The sequence below is a fragment of the Argopecten irradians genome, chromosome 2 (assembly GCF_041381155.1).
Source record: "Argopecten irradians isolate NY chromosome 2, Ai_NY, whole genome shotgun sequence".
Classification (NCBI taxonomy): domain Eukaryota; kingdom Metazoa; phylum Mollusca; class Bivalvia; order Pectinida; family Pectinidae; genus Argopecten; species Argopecten irradians.
In genome coordinates, this window is record NC_091135.1 from 34372294 (window position 1) to 34395090 (window position 22797).

The 22797-nt window shown below is 34.7% G+C and overlaps 2 protein-coding genes across 2 annotated transcripts; both read right to left on the reverse strand.

Annotated features, from left to right (window-relative positions):
- Window positions 1–423: 423 nt before the first annotated feature.
- Window positions 424–1835, reverse strand: LOC138315258 (uncharacterized). Its single transcript, XM_069256142.1, has one exon. It carries the CDS (start codon window positions 1533–1535, stop codon window positions 666–668), a length of 870 nt encoding a protein of 289 aa, XP_069112243.1. The 5' UTR covers window positions 1536–1835; the 3' UTR covers window positions 424–665.
- A 2190-nt stretch (window positions 1836–4025) lies between these two features.
- On the reverse strand, window positions 4026–18514 carry LOC138316614 (sodium-dependent proline transporter-like). Its single transcript, XM_069258289.1, has 13 exons — window positions 18357–18514; window positions 14366–14532; window positions 12959–13220; window positions 12373–12505; window positions 11577–11711; window positions 10661–10764; window positions 10032–10156; window positions 9442–9554; window positions 8954–9085; window positions 8534–8633; window positions 7910–8010; window positions 5899–6066; window positions 4026–5686 (listed from the first exon to the last, which is right to left on the reverse strand). The coding sequence occupies exons 1-13, from the start codon at window positions 18512–18514 to the stop codon at window positions 5552–5554; spliced, it is 1833 nt and encodes a 610-aa protein (XP_069114390.1). The 3' UTR covers window positions 4026–5551.
- Between the last annotated feature and the right edge of the window lie 4283 nt (window positions 18515–22797).

The following is a 22797-nucleotide window of genomic DNA, read 5'->3' on the forward strand; positions in this document are numbered from 1 at the left end:
AGTTTAGCATCCCATTAACAGCCAGGGTCAAGTAATGCAAGCTTTGTTATTGGAGGACAGCGGTCAGTACCTGCTAACTGCTCCACATGGGATTCGAACCCGTGACCCAGAGGTGGAGGGCTTGTGGTTGTATGTCGAGATATCTTAACCACTCGGCCACCGTGGCCCCTTTAAATCAATAAAACAAATATAAGACGTACTGTCGAATGTGTTTGATACTATAAATAGGTTTATGATGACAAAATAGAGTGTTCATCAATTTATAATGAAATGCCAATTCAGTATTTGATAAATAATTTAGAAATCCATAGTTGATTCATTATAAGGCATATATTAAAACGCTATGTAAAAAGCTTTTGAATCAAAAGTATTAAGAAATTGATAACAGTCCTTTGATAGGCCCACAAAATACAATATAAAGAGTAATTGAAAATGTTTAATTATTTCATAGCATGTTTAATTCTACAGAAAATTGAGCAAACTGAAATATTAAGCTGATTTAGCAGTAACTATTGGGGTGAATGAAATGCAAAATGTTTAGTCATTTCGGACTTTTCTGAAAATTAATTTTAAATAATATTGATAAATAGAGCTGCATAGGACATATATGCATATATTGATATTTAAATATGATATACTGTAAAACAAGGGGTACATTCAGAATGTTAATGTTTGTAATACTTCATAAGTTGTATTATCCATTCCCCAGAATCGAGCTCTAGTTCTGTCCACAGCACATTCCCGGTATCTATACCGATCGCGCCTTGCTCACGACTGTTTCTGTGAAGAGTTTTAATGAATTGTCCAGATCCATTAATTAATTCCACAGTATATGTCTTGTAATCAGCAATTGCCAAGTTCCCAAAAGAGTCATAAGAGATTGAATTTGGACCGAACAGATGCGTCGGTGCTGCTTCATGGTTCTGAATCCCTTCTCCTTTATATCGGAACTTCACATCTAGGGTTTTATCAAACACAATAACATGACTTCGCCAGCTCTTGATGTTATCTGTGTCACTACCGGTGGGTTCACCATTCACGATTGCTACATTCCCCGTTACTGGACACTGAGCTATTGAAGCAGGAGACACTACCCCGGAGACGTCACGTGTTGTCTGATGGAGCACCGTGCCATTTCCATCATAAACAGTAACCTTGCACTCTGACCCCACAACGACATTTCCGTCCTTGGTGACACACAAATAAAAAGGCTCGTCAGCAGTTTTGAACCGTTTTGTAGGCTGGTCTGACGTTGTAGGCACTTCGTATATAGTTTTCTCATTCAGACAACAGAACCAGATGTGTTTTGTATTAGATGCAATACTAATGTCCGCAATGCTGCCATCGTGATGAGTCACCTTCCGTTCCACTGTTCCTTTGTCATCGACGAGAACGATCGTCTTAGACTGACTGTCCGATATCCAGGCGTGTCCATCTCCTGTGGGATGGATAGAAGTGATGTTATTTGGGTAGTTAAACTGTGAAATCACAGCTGGTTCGTCCAGAAACTCAAACGGAGTCCTTGTTTCCGACATGTCCTTTTTGTATCGATCGATTTTACCACCACAAGCGTTTACGCGCAGACACACTACTGCAGCTCAAGAGACCGAGATACGCGTACAACTTTCATTCATCCACTATGCCCCAGCACAAAATCTACCGATCAATACTCTTGTCTCGTAATAAAAATTGCTGTGAGTAATCTGCCCGCCATTTTACATCCCTGTCAAGGTAACGTCAGGTGCAGGTTTAATTTTGAACTACATAGATTGCGGGATCGTTTACACAAGATAACCTCGACCTACCCTGTATATCTATAGTGTTATAACACAATGTGTCGATTTATATTCGGACTCACAATCTCTGTCCTAATTGATATGACAATGGACGAAACTATGAACATTGTGTACTGCATTTTACAGGCATTCTACATTGTCTTTATATGCGCATATGCGTATATATATTATACAACATGTTTAGGTTTATGAACAGCCAGGGTTATGCAGGGTCATGAAAGGTTTTGTTGGAGGAAAGCCAGAGTATCTGGAGAAAAAAACTACCGACTAGCACTCAGTGCCTGGCAATTGCTCTACATGAGGTGGAGGGTGGTGAACTAAATGTAGAAGTATTGTATATATTACATACACGGATGTTTGTCACTGAAATGATAACATATGGTATCTAAACTTTCAATGGGGACAAATAATTTGTTAACACATGACTAAGCGTATAACAATATTTCACCCCAAATAGGTAAACTTTATATTTTCGCGAGTCTTAATCGCAATTTGCAAGACAATTGATTGTTGGTTTCGTGATATCCATAACCTCGGGCTTTTCGTTATATACACGTATATGGTTTATATTTTCAAAAACATTTTTTGCGCAGTGGAAACTTTCACGCTGAAAAGGCATTCAAGTATTTTAACACAAATTACCCCTTGCGTAAATTGCCGATTAAAGTAATTTGACATTTGTATTTATCTAGATCATTACAAAGTATAGCGGTAGTATTATATGGATAACAAGAGTGATTCAGATTGTAATCTATGTGATAAAATTATATTAAATACCATATAATATGGATTAATGCTATGGCTCATGTATATGAATTGTCTATTTGGTGTCGTATTTAGAGTGAGTATCGAGTTACAACAAGTGTTCCTATTTACATTCATTCACTCGATATACACGTTGGCTGGTAGCTGATCTAGTAGGCTGTTAACTGATGCAGTAGATTAGATTTTAGGTGGCATTGATTGGCTGAAGCATCGACAGCCCGACTGATTGCCCCCTGACTGACAAGATCGCCGACAACATTGAGAAGTAGGCGGAGCCAGCGGATCTTTGATGTTCATACCCGACTCTGTTGTACAATGTGTTTGATCACATTGTATACTTTTTAATATTTTACAATGTATACATCGAACCACTGTATTAAAAAATTCGTAATTGTTTTGTTTCACTTATTACACGAATGTTTTGAGATATATTGTTCATAAATTATTGGTATGGCCATTTCTCTCGACTTTGGGGAGTAGTCATACTGTAGCATAATGTTATGTATCTACCAACGTTCCAATGGATCAAACTTTTCATCGTGTTTATTAATGTGTTGGGTTTAGATCTATTGTATCCATTCTAATATTACATGTAATGTCACAGCCGAATCTAACGTTAGCTACTGTTGTACCTTCTGACTGACTCTTCCGCTGCAAGGTCCGTTTGGTGTGGAAAACAAATCAGGTACGGCTGACAATAGATTATGTCTTATCAGAATATATTCCGATCAAACACGGTTTTGATACATACCTGGATGTTAGTAGGGGATGTTATTCTAGTTGTAGATTTTGAGTTTGAATGCATTGCCTAAATATTTATAATTCAATTTGATTCATATTCGAGGTAATGTTCTCGGACGTTGGCGCATGCGCGGCGGAAGTTTACAAAATGTAGGTTGATTTTAGCCGAGAAATTGTCAACACTAGATTCAAATACATCTCTCTGATTAAATACTGGTGACAAAGTTAAAAAAAATCTACGCCTGCAGCTGGAATAGCATCGCCTACTAACATCCAGGTATGTGTCAAAGCCGTGTTTTATCGGAATATATTTTGACAAGACACGATGGTCGGTTGTACATTGTACCCGATTTGGTTTCGCACACCTTGCGGTAAAGTTATAATTAGTCAGAAGCAGGTGATTTCTTTTCCGTACAATTTCTGACTGACTTTGCCGCTACAACAGTAGCTCTTTCCATTTAGAGTCTATACATGAGGTAATTAAATGTATTTGTGTAACCTTTTTACATTATGAAGCTTACGATGCCGATCATTTTATGTAGTAATCGACGACAGACATTTCCAACTGTTTTGCTCCGCCCCTACATTGAAGCGACAGCCAATGAGAGCCGTGCTTACACAGCTTCTTGAATGTCGTTGGCAAACTGACTAGCTACCATGCAACCTGACTAGCTACCAATCAAGAGAACCACCTACTAGACTGGCCGTCACACGTACGCTTATTGTAACGGCGCTGTAAATGTAATCAATAAAGAGCGTAATTTGATGGACATTTATTCAGAAATGCAAACAAAAAGAGCATACTCAGGTTCGTATAGATTTGAAATACGAAAACAAAACAAAATATCAAATGAAATAGGAATTGTTAGTAACACTATTTGAAATAATATGTATATTTCGTTAATTTTAATATTAGGAATAGGTAAATGTAGGAGATACGGTTATAAGAAGAATTGCTTCGAGTGGATCTACAGTATAATGTTTTCCATGGAATGTGTGTAACGGACAATGTTTTAAGGAAGTATCGATCGATGATTTCCAGCCAGTTAGATAACTATGTACACAATTATCACCCTTGCAAATGATGATGAGTTAATAAATGAGTATCTGTCCATAACAAAAAACTGTTTTTTCCTCCCCTATACTCTTTCATATTTCCCTTTTCTCCTTCTTTCCTAAAATAGAAATTATTGATTATATATATATATATATATATATATATATATATATCTTCAACGCTGTCCATTTATATATGTATATATCTATATTATGCACTCGGAAGAGGACGTCACTAAGTTGGGAAAACTAGAGTCCAATCCCTATTGTCAATGATTTACGACAGTCAAAACATGATTTTGCTTAAAATTTAAAAAAAATACGTGTATTTAATTTGATTATGCACAAATAATAAGTTTATTAATGTTTTCAAATTTTATTTCTTTACCCATCAAAGTATTAAATAAATCAAACTCTGATAAATTTGGAAGCGACGGTATGAATTCTAATCCGACATAATTGATCGAAATCACCAGTATTCACGACTTTCGTTTTGTTTTTGCCACAATGTTAAATTTTATGGGTTACATTAAAATTAAAACGCATTCCATAATATTGACATAATTCCATACAATTTAATATTCGCGAGTTTACACAAACATTCAATATTGATTGTACATGTCTATAATACTGTGGGAACGTCACAGTGAGCTTCCAAAGAAAACTCAAACTAGTTTTAGAATGAATATATTTCAATCTAATAAAATGTTTATCATTTGATATATGTTCTAGCCGTTATCGTTCTTCAAATTTGAATACATTTTTATAAACAAGTTTTTGCCAATTTTTTTTTTTTTCCAAAATACGAGATTGAATACAATGAGCAAATGTATCATACAACGAGTATTTCCCTAATATTCGTGTGACGTCTGGTTAAAACCTTGTCGATTTTCTGTATTAAAAACGTAAAAAAAAATAACAAAACATTGTGTATTAAAACCTACTATCCATGGCAATGATTCGTCTAAAAATAATAATGTCTGTATATGATTCAATGGTAACCCAACCAAGCAGTGATATACACGTCACTCCTGGGTTTGTACCTAAACCTTTGAACATATTTGACAATAAAAGTCTGTGCCCGTTCTAACATAGTTATTGCTGAATTATTAAGGAGTCACAACTCGTATCCGAATAAAGCAAACAGACATTTGGCTAATTTATGCTTATAAACCTCAATGAAGAAAATCATTTTATGAATGTCCTGTTATATTGACTTTAATCCTTCGCCAGAATGATTGATTATATTTATACGCTGTATATGTATGGCGCGCATGCTCGTTGCTTGGACCCCAATCTGAAGATGACATCATCGCACTTCTCAGTCTCTGAAACAAAACAACTTTATGTTATTTAAAACCGACATCACTGATATTGTACCAGTCTTGTTTTGAATGCTATTGCAAAAGACAGTTTGAGAAAATGTCATGACATCACGATATTCTAATAAGGGAGAAACGTGTAACTGTGAAGTAATGAGCAAAATAAACTAAAGAATATCTTATTGCAAAGTTAGTTTATGAGCACATAGTACATGTACCTGTGAAAGTGCTCCTTGCTGGGATGTCAGTTGCCACAGGAAGATTACCGGTGTTGGTACGATGGAGACAATACCTATAAGGATTCCTATGACACCAATATAATCTGGGTATCTGTAACCTTTGTATACCGGCCGGTCAAAGTTCACCAACACAGCTATGAATGCAACCTATAATGTCAATATCCATAAATAATACAACGTAAACTCCCCCTAAACATTTAATTGATATAAAATCAAGCTTTACCAACCTCACAAGATACTTTTTTATAAAACTTATGAAAGTTCGCTATCGTGGCAATGAATATATTGATTTCAATGTGTTCAAAGAGAATAAATTCACAAAACAATTAGTCCAAAGCTTTGATCATCTAAAACATCCTAAACATTACGCAATACAACCAATGATACCAATGTCAAAATTTACAATCACCAGATTCCGACAGAGCTCTCACAGTTCACAAACATAAACAACGATGAAAATTACTATTATTATCATTAAAGTATAGCAGTAGCGTTATGCAGAAGTCAAAGCCTATCTTATTGGTCAAAAGTTGGTCACAGTAACCCACCTATAGTACATACAGTACAAAGTCTACTGGGTACATAACACATGCATGTCGTAACATTCAATATTCGCTATGTTATTTGTTTGATAAACTGTTACTCAACTGAAAAATATTCTTTACCACTTACAACGTTTGAATTAATTTGTATTTATAAAGTTTTGACTTAATACCTCGGCCCGTGTTATTGCCTATGGGCCGTATAAATTAAAACAAATAAAAAAACCAAACATGTGGACCATGTAATTGATGACGACGCTAAAGTGACAAGTAGGTTTCGAAATATTGTCACAGTGAAGAGTAGGTTACAATTGATGAAAACTACACTTTGCGTCAGCTTTCCTTTGATGAAGATGAGAGGTCAACCTATGTAATATTAAATTTTGTATACATAACATACCGTCTCACATAAACTAATCCATGCCATAAATATGAAATTTCATGTGATAGGAAATTTAACCCTGGTTCAGGTAATGCGCATATGGAACAAAACCAAATCCCATACTCAATGATATTTATATAAGGATGTTCATAGGATTGTAAAAAAATCAGTAGATCATTTTCTTGCTTCATAAAATTCGTATATTTTACGAAGTATTGAATAATTATATTATGTATGTCTGACTGTATTGTAAACACAGTATCACTTCAATAAGTTATTATTCAAGAATTGATATATTTATCGAGAATGGAAGATGTGACATTCCCTATGTATGGAGGCACACTAGAGTCATGTATAAAACATCAGTTTAAGTTGTTTCTTGCTCAAAACTCGAATGGTCATCTTATCAAGCCTAAATTTCGAGCCATAATCTGTAAGTATGTCAAACTTTTAATATATTAGCACTAAAAGAGTTGTATTCATTTTTTTTCTTTCAAAAATCGAAATTTTAAGTTACTTGTGGTTTTGAATTGATCCCCACTCAATGTCATTGCAATAATTTCTGACATTTCAGTAAATTAAAAAAAAAAAAATCTTAATTTAGGTCGTAAAATGATTGTTAATTTTGCTACAAAATAACGTATTTTATGATTTTATATTATACTTTCTTCTTTGTAATACTATGTAGGCACCAGATTCTAACACCTTCTATCATGATGTAATGATTCAGACCATTCTGAAACAGCATAAGGCGACCATATTGAAGAGCTATTTCCGGCGGATATTAGTTTTCCCATGTACTCAGCGTGTTTATTAGGTCAAGAAGACGAAAGTTGTAGGGGGGAAATTACGTCAAATCACGTAAAACTACTTCCCCCGAGATTCAACAACAAAACACATACAAAAATACATGTAGGATTGAAAAAAAAAAGTTTATAATACTTTCTTTGTTAGCAAGATACTTATTAAGGCAGTCATATCAGAAGCGTGATCCAGACTAAATACAAATATTGTTGTGTATGTAGTTTGGTTAGAGACGCATTAGTAATTCAGGAGAATGACTCACCAACATGGCTGATGGAGTAACTATACACAGGGAAACCCGTATAAACACAGGGATAGGCGATCCTGTCATCATTTCTACATCCCTACTGAACCGCTCAGCTCCTATAACAGACACATGTTCAACAAATATTAATAATTTATATAGAAATTAAACATTATTTGAATTGAAATATCAATAATTAATGTCATACTATGAATTCAATAATGTCACTTGATAAACATGTGCAGAATAGATTTGTACGATATATAGGAAAATTGTAATATTCCTTCTTCCTTGATATTGTGATGTTACCGATTTTCACCCTTTAAAATAATATTGATATACATGTATTGATATTCATACATTTGAAGACTGCGGTGTTCGAGTGGTTTTAGACATAAGGTATGCTTCAAGGCCTCCTATCCCGTCCTCTCTAAAACACACACACAATTCTGTGTTGCTAGCAAACCCCCCCCCCCCCTTTCTTACGCTTACGGACGTATCCGTTTAATGTTAGGTTTGCGTTGCAAATCCAGAAATACTTGTCACTCCGATCGTAGGCAAACTTGGGCCTTAGATTCTCATGTACAGGATTTAAGACTCGGTATTTTAAATGCAGCTTAAGATAATAATATATGTTCTTACCATATATCCATCCAATTATGATACATTCTAGAGTGGCCACCATAAACAAACAGAAAGTCGACTCGTACCAATCGATTAGTTGGAAGATGTAAACTCCCGCCTACGAAAACGAAAACCCGAGAACGGTATTGACTCAAGTCGTAAGATCAAAACATGATATACAGACAGTGTGAACAGAATTACAATTATTGAAAGTATAAACCGCTTGAAAGCGTTAATTTCTGATAACAGAAAATAAGAAGAAAGTCTGCTTTAATTCGTAGTAAACAGTTAGTTTTTGTTTAACTATCCAACTATCATTCCATATTCTAGAAAATCTAACACTTGAGTTGTATTTTAAATATCAATTAGTCGTATCGAAATAAGTCATGGAAACTGACATTAGATTTGCTTTAGATCTATGTTATGCTGAAGTATTACCTGTGTTGAAAATATAATGCTTGTCAGGAAGAATAGAAAGAAGACTGCAATCAGGACGTAGGTTTTCCGTTTCCGTAAGGTCTTAGGGAACTTATCCGTCAGCCCGCTCACAACTGCATCCAACATACCAAACTATTGAAATAAACATATTTTACTTCAGTAAAATAAATACTAAAACACGACGAAACAACAAAAAGCCTGCTACCAATGTCATTAACTACCAGATAATTCATGCGGTTTAACATTTCGCAATATTAAATAATACGAGAAAATTAAATTTTGGCTTTGTCTGCATTTCATTTTCTTTTTAAGGCTTTAAGGGTTTTGAATCATTTGTCAATATTTCATGGTTCATTTTTTTGGATTATAGCAATCTTCCTCGAAAATCGCGAAAATAAGCGACTATACGGTATTCTCAACAATACTTTTTGATTCTGAGCTGTGCTTTTTCTGTTACACTTATAGAGTGAACTTATTATGCCATTTACTTGACTGTCGAGTCCCACAGTAAATAACATGACGAAGAACAATACAGCCCACAGGTGTGGAGCAGGTAGGCGGGTAAGAGCTTCAGGGTAGACAAGGAATACTAAGCCAGGACCTGGAGATAAAAAAAATAAACACAAGTTCATATCAGGTAATATTTAAAACAGTCAGCATGTATATTTATAATATTAACATAATAAAGACAAGTTTATTTGCATCAAACTTTTCTATAAATATGTAAACTGCTGACAATTTTATCACTACAGTTATAGGCCGATTAAGGTGAATTCTGTTTTTTTTTTTTTTTTTTTTTTTTTTTTTTTTTTTTTTTTTTTTTTTTTTTTTTTTTTTTTTTTTTTTTTTTTTTTTTTTTTTTTTTTTTTTTTTTTTTTTTTTTTCAGTACTGTTATATAAGTAACGAATGTTTCCTTGTAAAATGTAACGATTTAAATACTAAACACTCATTTAATCACCAAAGTTGGAAAACGTGATAATTTGCATAAAGCGAGGTTAAACAGCTTGTGTTCATCATTTTGAGAAGCATGTCCTTATATCACTTTTACTGCTTTCCTAATGGAACAACGTTACCTACCCGATTCCGCAAGCTGCTGTATGGATACATTAGCCTCATGTGCCAGAAATCCTAGGACTGAGAACACGACGAGACCACAAAGGAAGTTGGATAATGTATCTACAGCTACGGTTACCATGGCGTCCCTAACAGCAAAACAACATCTCTGAATGTCTCTTTGTGAAACCAATACATGCTGTGGCGTATTGATTAAACTTAATGAAACAACCAAAGTCACATCACTTGTTTTGTCGCATATTGCAGAAATTCAAGCCAACAACATGTGCTGTGGTTACAAAATGAAAGACATGATCAGAACACATGCTTAAGTCCCTTTACTTTGTACAATAAACATGGACATTTACGCGTGGTGGAAATTTTCGCTAATTCCACGAAGGTTTTTTTCCCTACGAAGATTCCCAATGCGCGTAAAATTTTGTGAAAATATGAAAATTAAACGTTCGAAGTTACCTTACATATTACACCGACGCGTCATGATTGCTCCTACAAATCGTGAAAATAAGTACGAAAAAATCCACGTATACCCCCGATATTATGTAAAGTACAAGAGAAACCCAGGGATAATCAAGGACACACATGTAATGACGTATGGTTCATGCATCCCAAGTGGCCATAATGAAAACCTCTACCTGAGGCAGTTGCCATTAAATTTGTGAAAACTAGCCATAGTGATGATTGCACCCCATGCCGGTCCGAGAGAGTAGAAGACTTGTAAAGCTGCCTCCAACCAAACCTGTATAATACAAATAACCAGATAATACAAGAGATCCCAGTGGGATCTTAGTGCCCACCAAAGGATAAACTATGTCTGACAATGGAAAGAGGTATATTTTCTCTCCTTTTCAAACTTTGACTACATAATACATACAGAATAAAATTTGAGACAGATCGCTTCAGAACTTTATGAGTAACAGCGGTAACAAACTTCAACTATCAAAATCCAATATGGCGGCCTGTCGGCCATTGTGTTCACCGATCGGTGCCGAAATAAAATGTGCACAACAAGGGTCCTAGGGAAACCTGCACACGAAATTTGAGACAAATATCTTCAATACTTCCTAGAAAAAACGTTTACAAACTTCAATTATCAAAATCATAAATGGGTGTCTGGGGGCCATATTGTTTTTCCGATCAGTCTCAAAATTAGCGTGACTCTCCTAGGGACTAAGGGAACCGTGTATGTAAAATAAGAAAAATATCCGTTGAGCACTTCTCCAGAAATAGCGGTAATAAACATCCAAAACAGCCAAAATCAAAGATGGCTGCCTGGCGGTCATATTGAATTTAGAATCAGTCATGACACTCTTAGGGACTAAGGAAACCAAGCATGTAAAATTTAAAGAAATATCCGTTGAACACTTCTCAAGAAATAGCGGTAGCAAGCATTGTTTATGGACGGACTACGGACAAAAGGCGATTTGAATATTCGCCAAACATTTGATGATGGTGGGCTAAAAAAAGTAGCTCTTATCAGTATTTTTGTAATATGTGAGTGAAATGTTTCATAAAGGCATTAATGATTGTAGTCTATATGCATAATTTTACCTGAATGTGAAGTAACCTAGAGAAATCCGGTGTCAAATAGAGCTGTACTCCGTGTAGAGAGCCCTCTAAACACAGGCTTCGGACCAAAATCACAAGTAAGAGAATGAATGGAACTGTTGCTGTTACATATACAACCTTAATGAAAAAGGAATGATATTAGATATCTTAATTTAATTTACGTCACTGCCATTAGATATGTTCCCATTGGCGGAAACAATGGTCACATGCTAGCTCATAAATCGAATATACAAAGGCAATTGTCTTCCTTCGGTGTATAACACCCGGTGAATAGCCATATTCATGTAACCATAGTTGCGGCTATCCCTGCTTAGAGAGATTACTCTTTCCAGAGTTCCGTAGTCAGATCATCAACGTTCGAAAATATCCCACAAGTCAACAAACATGTACATAACGCAAAAAAAAAATTAAAAAAATCCATTTGGATCTTTTAAACAAACATTACCAAACGAGATATGAGCCACTACATTACCATCTCGAAGCTTCTGAATAGTTGACTTTTTGACCATTTACTAAAGATACTAGCAGATTTGTAAAACATTTATGGCACGCTGTCTTGGGATATATCTAGAATTATGTGAGTTATTTTTCCTTCGGACAGCGGAAAATAACACTCACCAGTGTAATAATTTTGGACGTATCCGAACACAGCTGACTATAATTAGATCGTATAAAGTTGATCTAGAATACTATATTTTTTTATCTAAATTCAAATTAAAGTAAATTGTAGTTTGAAAAATTAAACAAAACATTTTAAATGATATGAAAATGATTTTACCTTTCCAGATGAAGTAACCCCCTTCACGATACAAAGGAACATGGTGAAATACGAGAAGAATAAAGCCAGTACAATGTGCCATTGTGGTACTCCCAAGACGTCGATTCCAGAAGATGCATTCAATAACTTGTACCTTGAAATAAATTAAAAAAAAATATTTAATTGATATATCAATATTATTTTATCCACTTTAAGAACGAAATATAGCCGTGGAAGACAAAGTGTACTAATATGGTGATTATATTATTTAGAATACAGCAACCTTATAGATGTTATTCTTATTTGTTTGTAGTACATGTACATGTGTTTGTCCTCATTACAAGAAGAAGCTTTATTCTGAGGTCAAGGCCATTATGACACTTGTTTGCTTCTTCTATACTCAAAAATGGTCCATGGCTTGTTTCATTTTTTCAACAGAAGAGTTTTGTTTCATTGAGAGATTGTAAACCAGTGACAAATGATATGGTAGATATTTGCTTTGCCAGATTTGTTTTCATGACATTTGAAATACAAGCCCGAACCGAAACCACTCATTATTAGAAACCCAACCTCTCTCTAGATCTAGCCTGTAACATCGTATGTTTACCTCCAGAACTCTGTCGCCGCTGTAGGGTAAAAGTCCAACTTTACTTCCGATGTATTGTATGAGAACGAAGTATTCCACTGACTCTTGTTGGACACCCCTGACCTCAATACCACACATTCGTCTGTATTCCAGTCGTTATCGCAGCTAGCCCAGGGGTGAGTCGGGTAGAAGGAATAGCCCAGGTATAACAACACCCAGGCCACGATCAGTCCGTAGTACCACGAACATATGGCCGTCATCAGCACCATGGAATAGCCTACACCTAATGTACACCCGTGCTTATAATCATAAATCATCTTAATATTGGCAACATATATTATCAAGTGATTATCATCTCATTAAAACGTCCACAACATTTCCGTAACAAACTAAAAATTTTCTTCAAGATGGTCCATCACCGATAGAGCATAAACGATACTCTTCATTTGAACAATAACTGATGTTTAATCGTGTATATATGTGCCTAAAAACACAAAAATACGCATTAATGATACTCTGCTATTGACGCAAGCACACTCAGTACTTAATTCCATATAGGGCATTGTATCATGGAATGTTTTGTGACGCAATAACTTCAAAATAATAAAACAAGCAGCTCAAACTTTTAATGGCGGTAATGGTGTAAAGTAGGTAACTTTTGTAACTGAAGAAAATACTAATTCGTCACTCCTGTTTTTGATAGAGAACAAATCCCATTTCCCAGCGGTGTAGCATCTTTAATATAAATAACATACGAAATATATATCGATGCTCTAAGATGCAAGATTATCTGTGTCAACACTTAACACCTTATTCGCTGTTTTGCCGTTTGACGCGTAATAGTTAACTAACAACGGCGGAAGACGTTAGATAGCCTGCGTAATGAAAAGTAGCATTTGATTAATTTTTTTATTAATTTGTTAAACGGAAGGTAATGATAAATGTAGTATAACGGTAAGCTAATATTTTGAGTGTAGCTTTGTATTCACATTTAAAATTAAAAGCCGTTTCGGAAAGGTAGTGGGCCTTTAACTTTATATATTGTACTTACAATTAATTTCTGCAAAAATGTGGTAGCCAAAATTCATAATGGTGCTTAACATTGCGTAAATATTAGCTTGTAAAAAGTTATTTTATTATACAGAATATATGAGGAGATGAGAAACGTAATACAGTTAATGTGCTTATTTTAGCGCCGTCAAAATGCGTAAAATTGTAAATTATGATTTATTAGTGCGGATATTAATTCGCGCAATATGGTTATTCAAAACCGGAAGTACTCTTTTACAAAATTTAGCGTTGTACGGGAATTAGCGCTTCAAAGAGAGTGTGGAAAGCACTTAAATAAAACTACCGCTAAATAAGTACATTTACAGTAATTGCAAATAAATTGGAAATTCTGGAAATCTTTTACAGGTAAATACTTACCCTCGAGAAGTGGACAGAGTGACCAGGAGACTAGGGCACTTTTCCCAGAAAACTGGCCAAGGCAAAGCTCCATATAGTACATAGGAAACCCACATAACAGCGTAAATGTGAAGAAAGGAATGAGGAATGCACCTATTAAATAGACAAATAATGCTTGCTTGTAACACCTATTTTTTCACAGCGAATCCATTCCGCGTTTTAATGCCTAACTACTTTTTTTGCGGGATTTAGTTTCGCGATTTATAGCTTTACCCTACCTATGTCGGACACTTCTCGCGGTGATTCATTTTCACATATTTTCACATATGGCAACCTATGTACAGCAACATATGTCAACCTAGTACAGAAACAGATGACAACCTGATGAGAAAAAATATAAAGTGGCTAAACCAAGACATAAAACAGCTTAATGCAAATACCAAATAATGTTTTAATGAAAACACCGAAGGTGTCAATTTCACAGTTTATCAATGGAGTAAGTATTCATGAAACATAAGTCCCGTTAAAGATATGAAATTTAAGTGACTTATTGAGTTCCTCAATTAACTTGAAATATTGATTATACATTTGTATTTACAATGTTATGCAACAACCAATGAATATACAACTTCACTAGCCATGGGTATATAGGGAGAGTATCGGACTAAATACCATTGGTTAGCAAAATTAACACATAATTGATTTCAATAGAGACTTTGAAAACACATTCTAATGCGATATCTGATACCTTATAGATGTCATCCAATCCATAGAATTTAAAGGCAACATCTGTCACAGAAAATATGACATCAGAAACAGAGCGTAAATGACTTTGTCGAAATTACCTTGATGTAAATTTTCTCATACAAATTTTTTATTGATTTTCATGAACATGTTATTACACAGAACAAGGAATACAATTCATCGCAATACCAATAATATGTCTTACATTACAATTTTGTATATATGCAACAATTGGACATACACACTTACACCAACCCTACAAGACCAACATTTCATCTATCTACAATTTGTGAATTGTCGAAGAGACAACTTAATTTCAATGGGTTTTTTTCAAACAAGGCATGCCATCCTCCTTATCTTATAAGGAATTTTGTATATTCATTTTTAGATTTATACATAACCTTTTCCGCCTCATAATACTTACTTATATGTAATTTAAGTACTTAAAAACATACATAAATTTTCTTAATTCTACGGTGATATACATATTGTTTGAAAAGTAATGACATTATATAAACATATTGTTATGTCGACATGTAGACCAAGCAGTATTAATAATGGTGATAAACTAACATTGAAAGTGGTTTTCTCAAGTAACCATTTCTCAAACTCCTTACGAAGTTTTGCTATCCTTGAACATTCGTAAAACAAATGTATATATGTTTCATTTTCATCACTTCAGAATGTACATAGTGGAGAATCCACTACCCTAATTCTGAATAGAAAAAATATTAGTTGGTAAAATTCTATGGACCAGACGATATTGCAGCCACCTTAACTTGGTATCCTGTGATTGTTTGAAAATAATCGTGTGGGTTTTTGTCCACCAGAACTCGTCATCATCATCCAGCCCTAAGTCACATGCCCATTTCATCTTGTAAGAATTGTTAATTGATAATCCATATGATTGAGTTAAAGTTTTGTATTTTATTCTTTTTTCCAGGTTCATCTGAGACTATGAATTCTAAGAAATATGGAAAAATTGGGGGATCCATGATATTGGACTTCTCCTTCAAACTTGGAAAAGATTCTATTAATACCCTCTTTAATCCTTCAAGTAAAGTGAAAGGAGGTCGAAAATGACAAAATTGGCAAAAGTTTGGATAAGAATAAATGTCTCCATTTTTGTCAATCATATCTTGAACTGTTATTATTCCTATCTCATACCAGTCTTTCCAGTAAACTGGTTTTTTACCAATGGTAAAGAGAGAGTTGAACCACAAAGGTTCTGCTAATATATACATGTCATCGGGAGGAAATATTTTTTAACCTCTGAAAGCATCAAGAAAACCTCCTTCCAAAATAAATTAATTGTTCTTTTTGACATCAATTTATAGAATCCATCACCAGCATTAGAGAGATGAAGTTCAACTTCATGCTCATGGTCCCCTAACAGGACATGTGCCCATGTACATGCTGGGTTTTTCATCAATCTTCTTATTCAACCAAGCTTTAAAGACTTTAAGAATGACTCTAAATGTATCAATTCTAGCCCACACCTTTCCTTACTCTGAATGACTTGTTTTCTAGAAATTCTATCTGTTGAATTACCCCATAAATATGAGAAGATGATTTTGTTACGTCTTGTCAAATATTGATAACTTGGCGAAGGTAAGCTCATAAATAAATGTACCAATTTGGAAATTGCAAGTGATTTAATAACTGCTATTCTACCATATGGTATTTTAGGGTAATCCAATACCTAACATTTCCGCCTGGACTGAGAGTTTTCCGGATTATCGTCGTCCGGATTATCGGGGGTCCACTGAACTATCCCTACGGTCAATACTAGGCACCGGCTTTCTTTTGCGTGGGACATGCTTTCGCAAATTTTGCCATTACATTCGCGAAATGTTACCCTCTTGTCACGTATGGTGAGTGGTTATCCTACACAATTTTCATTTTCCAAAAATTAATCTTCACTTACTCATTAGAACACAAAACGAAGATATTAAGTAATCCCTAAAAGGAAACTAGTTCATGGTATACCGTTTTCACACATACACATGTCAATGAGTAACCACGCTTAACGCAATACCTTCGCAAAGATGTTTATAGGGACGCCTGTCATTATTCATTTATCACAAGATGTAAATATTATATTCTCTTTAATATTCAGAAGTGAAAAGGGGAAAAGGTATATCAGAGGTTATTATCATTTAAAATATTTGGTCATGATTTCCAAGCTTACATAATATTCACTCAACTAATTTGAAGGTTATTGTGAAGAAATTACGTGTGATGTAAATCTGTGATATCTAGGTAATGTCATTTTACAATAAGCTGTTTCTGTCACGCCTGTTAGTATAATAAGAACAAATGACTCGATTACGTTTCACTCCTAAATCAGAGCCAACAATATACAAAAAAATTAACTTAAATAATTTATTTTTGCTTCTCGTATTAGTTTATATAGCTGTTCAGTCATTGCCTATTTACTATAAACCGAATCATCTGTTTCGTAAAATAAACTTCTTTCTTTTTGTTGTCGTTTATTAAAACGCTCATTAAAAAAGAATTCATTTTAAGAGACAATTGATTCGGTCTACATTTACTATACCCAATTGTATTGAATTTAAAAAGAGCCGTTTAACAATTACCTAGTTATTCACTAACAACTTAATCATCATAATTGATATGCAATGTAAAAGACATTACTCGTTGGCAATAACGTAACGAACTTTTTATGTGTCATTCATCACCAAACGCTACCAATAATTTAAGGATACAAATACTTACAATACAAATGTTTTAATTTCACAAGTACAAATAAGATGAAAATATTTTTTGGCAATACTGCCAGAAATGATTATGATTACATCTATAATACAGTGAAATGATTTAATCCGGTCAGAATATTTCTACCTACTTATTAGTAATTGCAAAGTGATTTCTAGACGTATATTCCATCTAAACATACATAAGGCATAAAAACAAGAATTTTACAGTGCATAAATTAGATGATGTAACTAATGTTTATAAGGTATGTTTGTTTGTTAAATTGAATATTCATCAAACATTATGGTTTTCATCAGATTTCTGAAGAAGAAATAATGTGTAAAAAAAATCGCCCAGGTATGGCATAGCTTTAAAAGAAATACAGGCAACAATTTGAATTACAAATATATTTAAATTCATCAAATTAATTCAAAGCTAATTCATCTTTTATTAAATCACTAAATCACCTAAACAGGGCTTTTATCTATATCTTGCTTATTATCGTAATAATAATTTTAAAATACCTCCTCCATTCTTCATGCACACGTACGGGAACCTCCAGACACTTCCAAGTCCAATGCTGTATCCGATCAATCCCAAGCTATATTCTACTTTGTTTTTCCATACCTCCCTTCGGGGTAGTTCCTTGTCTCCGCCTTTTTTACCCGAGATCAAATCAAGCTGTACCTCCTCGACTTCTGCCGCCATTGTTTGGGTTCCGACTTCAACACTGATTCGCGTCACTAACTATGACTACGCCGAATACGCCTTATCGCGTAGATATAAGTAATCCATAATTTGGAATAACGCTTGCAATTATATTTATATGTGACATATGGAAACTATGAGTTGATGTAATAGAACTCGGATGTAGGGATGTGATAGGGATGTAACTGCAATTATGAATTTCAATGATATGATCATATACGACTAAGTCTCTAAGCTTAATGCCTCGAAAATTAGATAAATATACATATTTTGGCGCAGTCAAAATGTAACTCCAGCTACAAAATATATCTTTTTACACTGAGAGGGATATGAATGATTAATTCGCCAGCATATAAAAAAGCTCTGATAGCTTACTACCCGTCAGATAATTAAACGTTTTTGTTTTGTTTTCTGTTACGTTGTACCGATGCATTCTGAGGGCAGAAATTGTCTATTATGACTTAAAGTAAAGTTTGTTTTTCTTCTAATTACGACTGAAAGTACTATAAGTTATCACTTGATTACAAAACTGAATGTTTTTGTTCCTCTGTGTATATCATGTAATCGCACTCATCACGTTTTAAAAAGAGACAAAAAAAATGAATTTGATCCGACCAGATGAGCTGGTTTTGTTTCATGGCTAGGAATTCATTCTCTACACTCCAGTTATGTACCAAACACAATGATTGAGATTATCAATGGATCTTTCTCCTTTAAAAGAAAATAATGTTGTTTATAAGGATCAAGGAACATTCTTTTATTATTCTTATATAACCCATATTAGAGCCGCCTTTGCACGAAACGTTAATAAAACATACTTATCATCATTCAATCACGATGAGTATAAACGAAAACAAAAACAGCGCAAGGGGTCGTAGAAAACGGTCTACAAGGTTACTGATATGACTTGAGGACAATGGGCTGATGAAAATAGTAAACGTACGGTTTTAGACATTGAGACAGGTATAGCCTATAGAGCTTATATAAAAGATATAACTTTTTATATGACGAGGTATGTTTTATTTTTCATTCCAAATATAATTGTTCCAGAAGCAAATAGTTTCTTAAATATAATATAAATACAAGTTTGTCAATAAAACAACATCCACACATAATTCCGTTGTAAAAAAAACCACAACTTTTGCGCGATTTCGGTCCCTTCATTAAAAAGTCTTTTGAATAAAGGAAACATGCTACAAAATGTTTAAAATTTGTTACATATGTACAAGTATATTATATGTATATCTCAGTGAATTGAAAATAGATAGAGATAATTATGTCTCGGTGTGTAGAGTTCCTGTTATGTTGATCTTAGCCCTCTGCTTGTATGTATATGTATGACGCGCATGCTCGTTGTTTGGACCCCAATCTAAAGATGGCTTTATCGCTCTTTTCAGTTTCTGAAACATAACTTTTTGATGTTAGGCCGTCGTCAATAACATTATCACAATATATCGCAAAACAAATGACAGTTTTTATTGTCATTGCAGTTTAATGATGATAGACACGAAATTGACTGAATACGATTTGAAAATTGATAAATAAAGTGTGAATTGAACAAATGAAAATGAGAAAATAAAAAACATTATACTATTTAAGAAACACAAAAACAAACGTGGAGATGTGAAGTTATGGTCCAATCAACCATACTAGATGAGTGCATGCATACTTGTGAAAGTGACCCTTGTTGTGATATTAATTTCCTCGGGAAGATGGCCGGTGTTGGTACGATGGAGACAAGACCTATAAGGATGCCTATGATACCAGTATAATCTAGGTATCTGTAACCTTTGTACACCGGCCGGTCAAAGTTCACCAACACAGCAGTGAATGCAACCTATGTCAATATTCATGAATAAAAGCATCGAACCCTTTTAATGAATACAATGTATACTCCCGAAGTCTCGTTTAGCGGCTATGAACATTCAGTATTCAAATATAATACCAACACTGGGCAAATAACATATTCCGTCTTTGCATATTACAAAGCTGTTGGTATTTTCGGCTAGGTTTTGATTGTGACGTCATTATTTCGTGAGGAAAACAAACGTCATTTTTATTCTCTGAATGTGTACTAAATGTGTGACGACATAATCCATATCTACCAGCACGGGGAGAAAACTATGTAATATGCAAGTACGAAATAAGTGAATTGATATTATTCATATATAAGATAATAAACCACTTCAAGATGTTTCTTAGTGTACATCAAAGGTAAGACAATGATTCATAGTGTTCTACAGTACATCTTCGATAAGTCTTAGTTGACCATCCTACTCTCGTCGTAAGGCATATATATTGTAGACAATGACCAGATCCATTAAACTAGGCCTTGATAATGCACATACTTGTGGTTTAGTTGATATTATCATATGCCTGTTTTTTTACTTTGTCTTTTTACATGTTTTCAAGATTTTAAAAAGACCCTCTTTATTTTTGTGACGTTTTAGTGTAAATGCTGTAATAAAATTAACTGAAAGGATCACCACCTATCGTAAAAAACAGAACGGATCACCACCTATCGTATAAAACAGAACGGATCACCACCTATTGTATAAAACAGAACGGATCACCACCTATCGTATAAAATAGAACGGATCACCACCTATCGTATAAAACAGAACGGATCACCACCTATCGTATAAAACAGAACGGATCACCACCTATCGTATAAAACAGAACGGATCACCACCTATCGTATAAAACAGAGCGGATCACCACCTATCGTATAAAACAGAACGGATCACCACCTATCGTATAAAGCAGAACGGATCACCACCTATCGTATAAAACAAAGAACGGATTACCACCTATCGTATAAAACAGAATGGATCACCACCCATCGTATAAAACAGAACGGATCACCACCTATCGTATAAAACTGAACGGATTACCACCTATCGTATAAAATAGAACGGATCACCACCTATCGTATAAAACAGAACGGATCACCACCTATTGTATAAAACAGAACGGATCACCACCTATCGTATAAAATAGAACAGATCACCAACTATCGTATAAAACAGAACGGATCACCACCTATCGTATAAAACAGAGCGGATCACCACCTATCGTATAAAAAGAACGGATCACCACATATCGTATAAAACAGAACGGATCACCACCTTTCGTATAAAACAGAGCGGATCAACCACCTATCGTATAAAACAGAACGGATCACCACCTATCGTATTAAACTGAACGGATTACCACCTATCGTATAAAACTGAACGGATTACCGCCTATCGTATAAAACAGAATGGATTACCACCTATCGTATAAAACAGAACGGATCACCACCTATCGTATTAAACTGAACGGATTACCACCTATCGTATAAAATAGAACGGATCACCACCTATCGTATAAAACAGAACGGATCACCACCTATCGTATAAAACAGAACGGATCACCACCTTTCGTATAAAACTGAACGGATTACCACCTATCGTATAAAATAGAACGGATCACCACCTATCGTATAAAACAGAACGGATCACCACCTATTGTATAAAACAGAACGGATCACCACCTATCGTATAAAATAGAACGGATCACCACCTATCGTATAAAACAAAACGGATCACACACCTATCGTATAAAACAGAACGGATCACCACCTATCGTATAAAATAGAACGGATCACCACCTATCGTATAAAAACAGAACGGATCACCACCTATCGTATAAAACAGAACGGATCACCACCTATCGTATAAAACAGAACGGATCACCACCTATCGTATAAAATGAACGGACTCACCACCTATCGTATAAAACAGAATGGATCACCACCTATCGTATAAAACAGAACGGATCACCACCTATCGTATTAAACTGAACGGATTCACCGCCTATCGTATAAAATAGAACGGATCACCACCTATCGTATAAAATAGAACGGATCACCACCTATCGTATAAAACAGAACGGATCACCACCTATCGTATAAAAACAGAACGGATCACCACCTGTCGTATAAAACAGAACGGATCACCACCTATCGTATAAAACAGAACGGATCACCACCTATCGTATAAAACAGAACGGATCACCACCTATCGTATAAAACAGAACGGATCACCACCTATCGTATAAAACAGAACGGATCACCACCTATCGTATAAAACAGAACGGATCACCACCTATCGTATAAAACAGAACGGATCACCACCTATCGTATAAAACAGAACGGATCACCACCTATCGTATAAAACAGAACGGATCACCACCTATCGTATAAAATAGAACGGATCACCACCTATCGTATAAAACAGAAC

Bases quoted from the DNA above. Each gene is read 5' to 3' on its own strand.
- LOC138315258 (XM_069256142.1), bottom strand. From the start codon at position 1,535: ATGTCGGAAACAAGGACTCCGTTTGAGTTTCTGGACGAACCAGCTGTG.
- LOC138316614 (XM_069258289.1), bottom strand. From the start codon at position 18,514: ATGGCGGCAGAAGTCGAGGAGGTACAGCTTGATTTGATCTCGGGTAAA. The intron at 13,221-14,365 runs GTAAGTATTTAC...GGTGTACATTAG, and splicing joins ACTCTGTCCACTTCTCGAGG to GTGTAGGCTATTCCATGGTG. The intron at 10,765-11,576 runs GTAAAATTATGC...TGTATTATACAG, and splicing joins CTAGGTTACTTCACATTCAG to GTTTGGTTGGAGGCAGCTTT.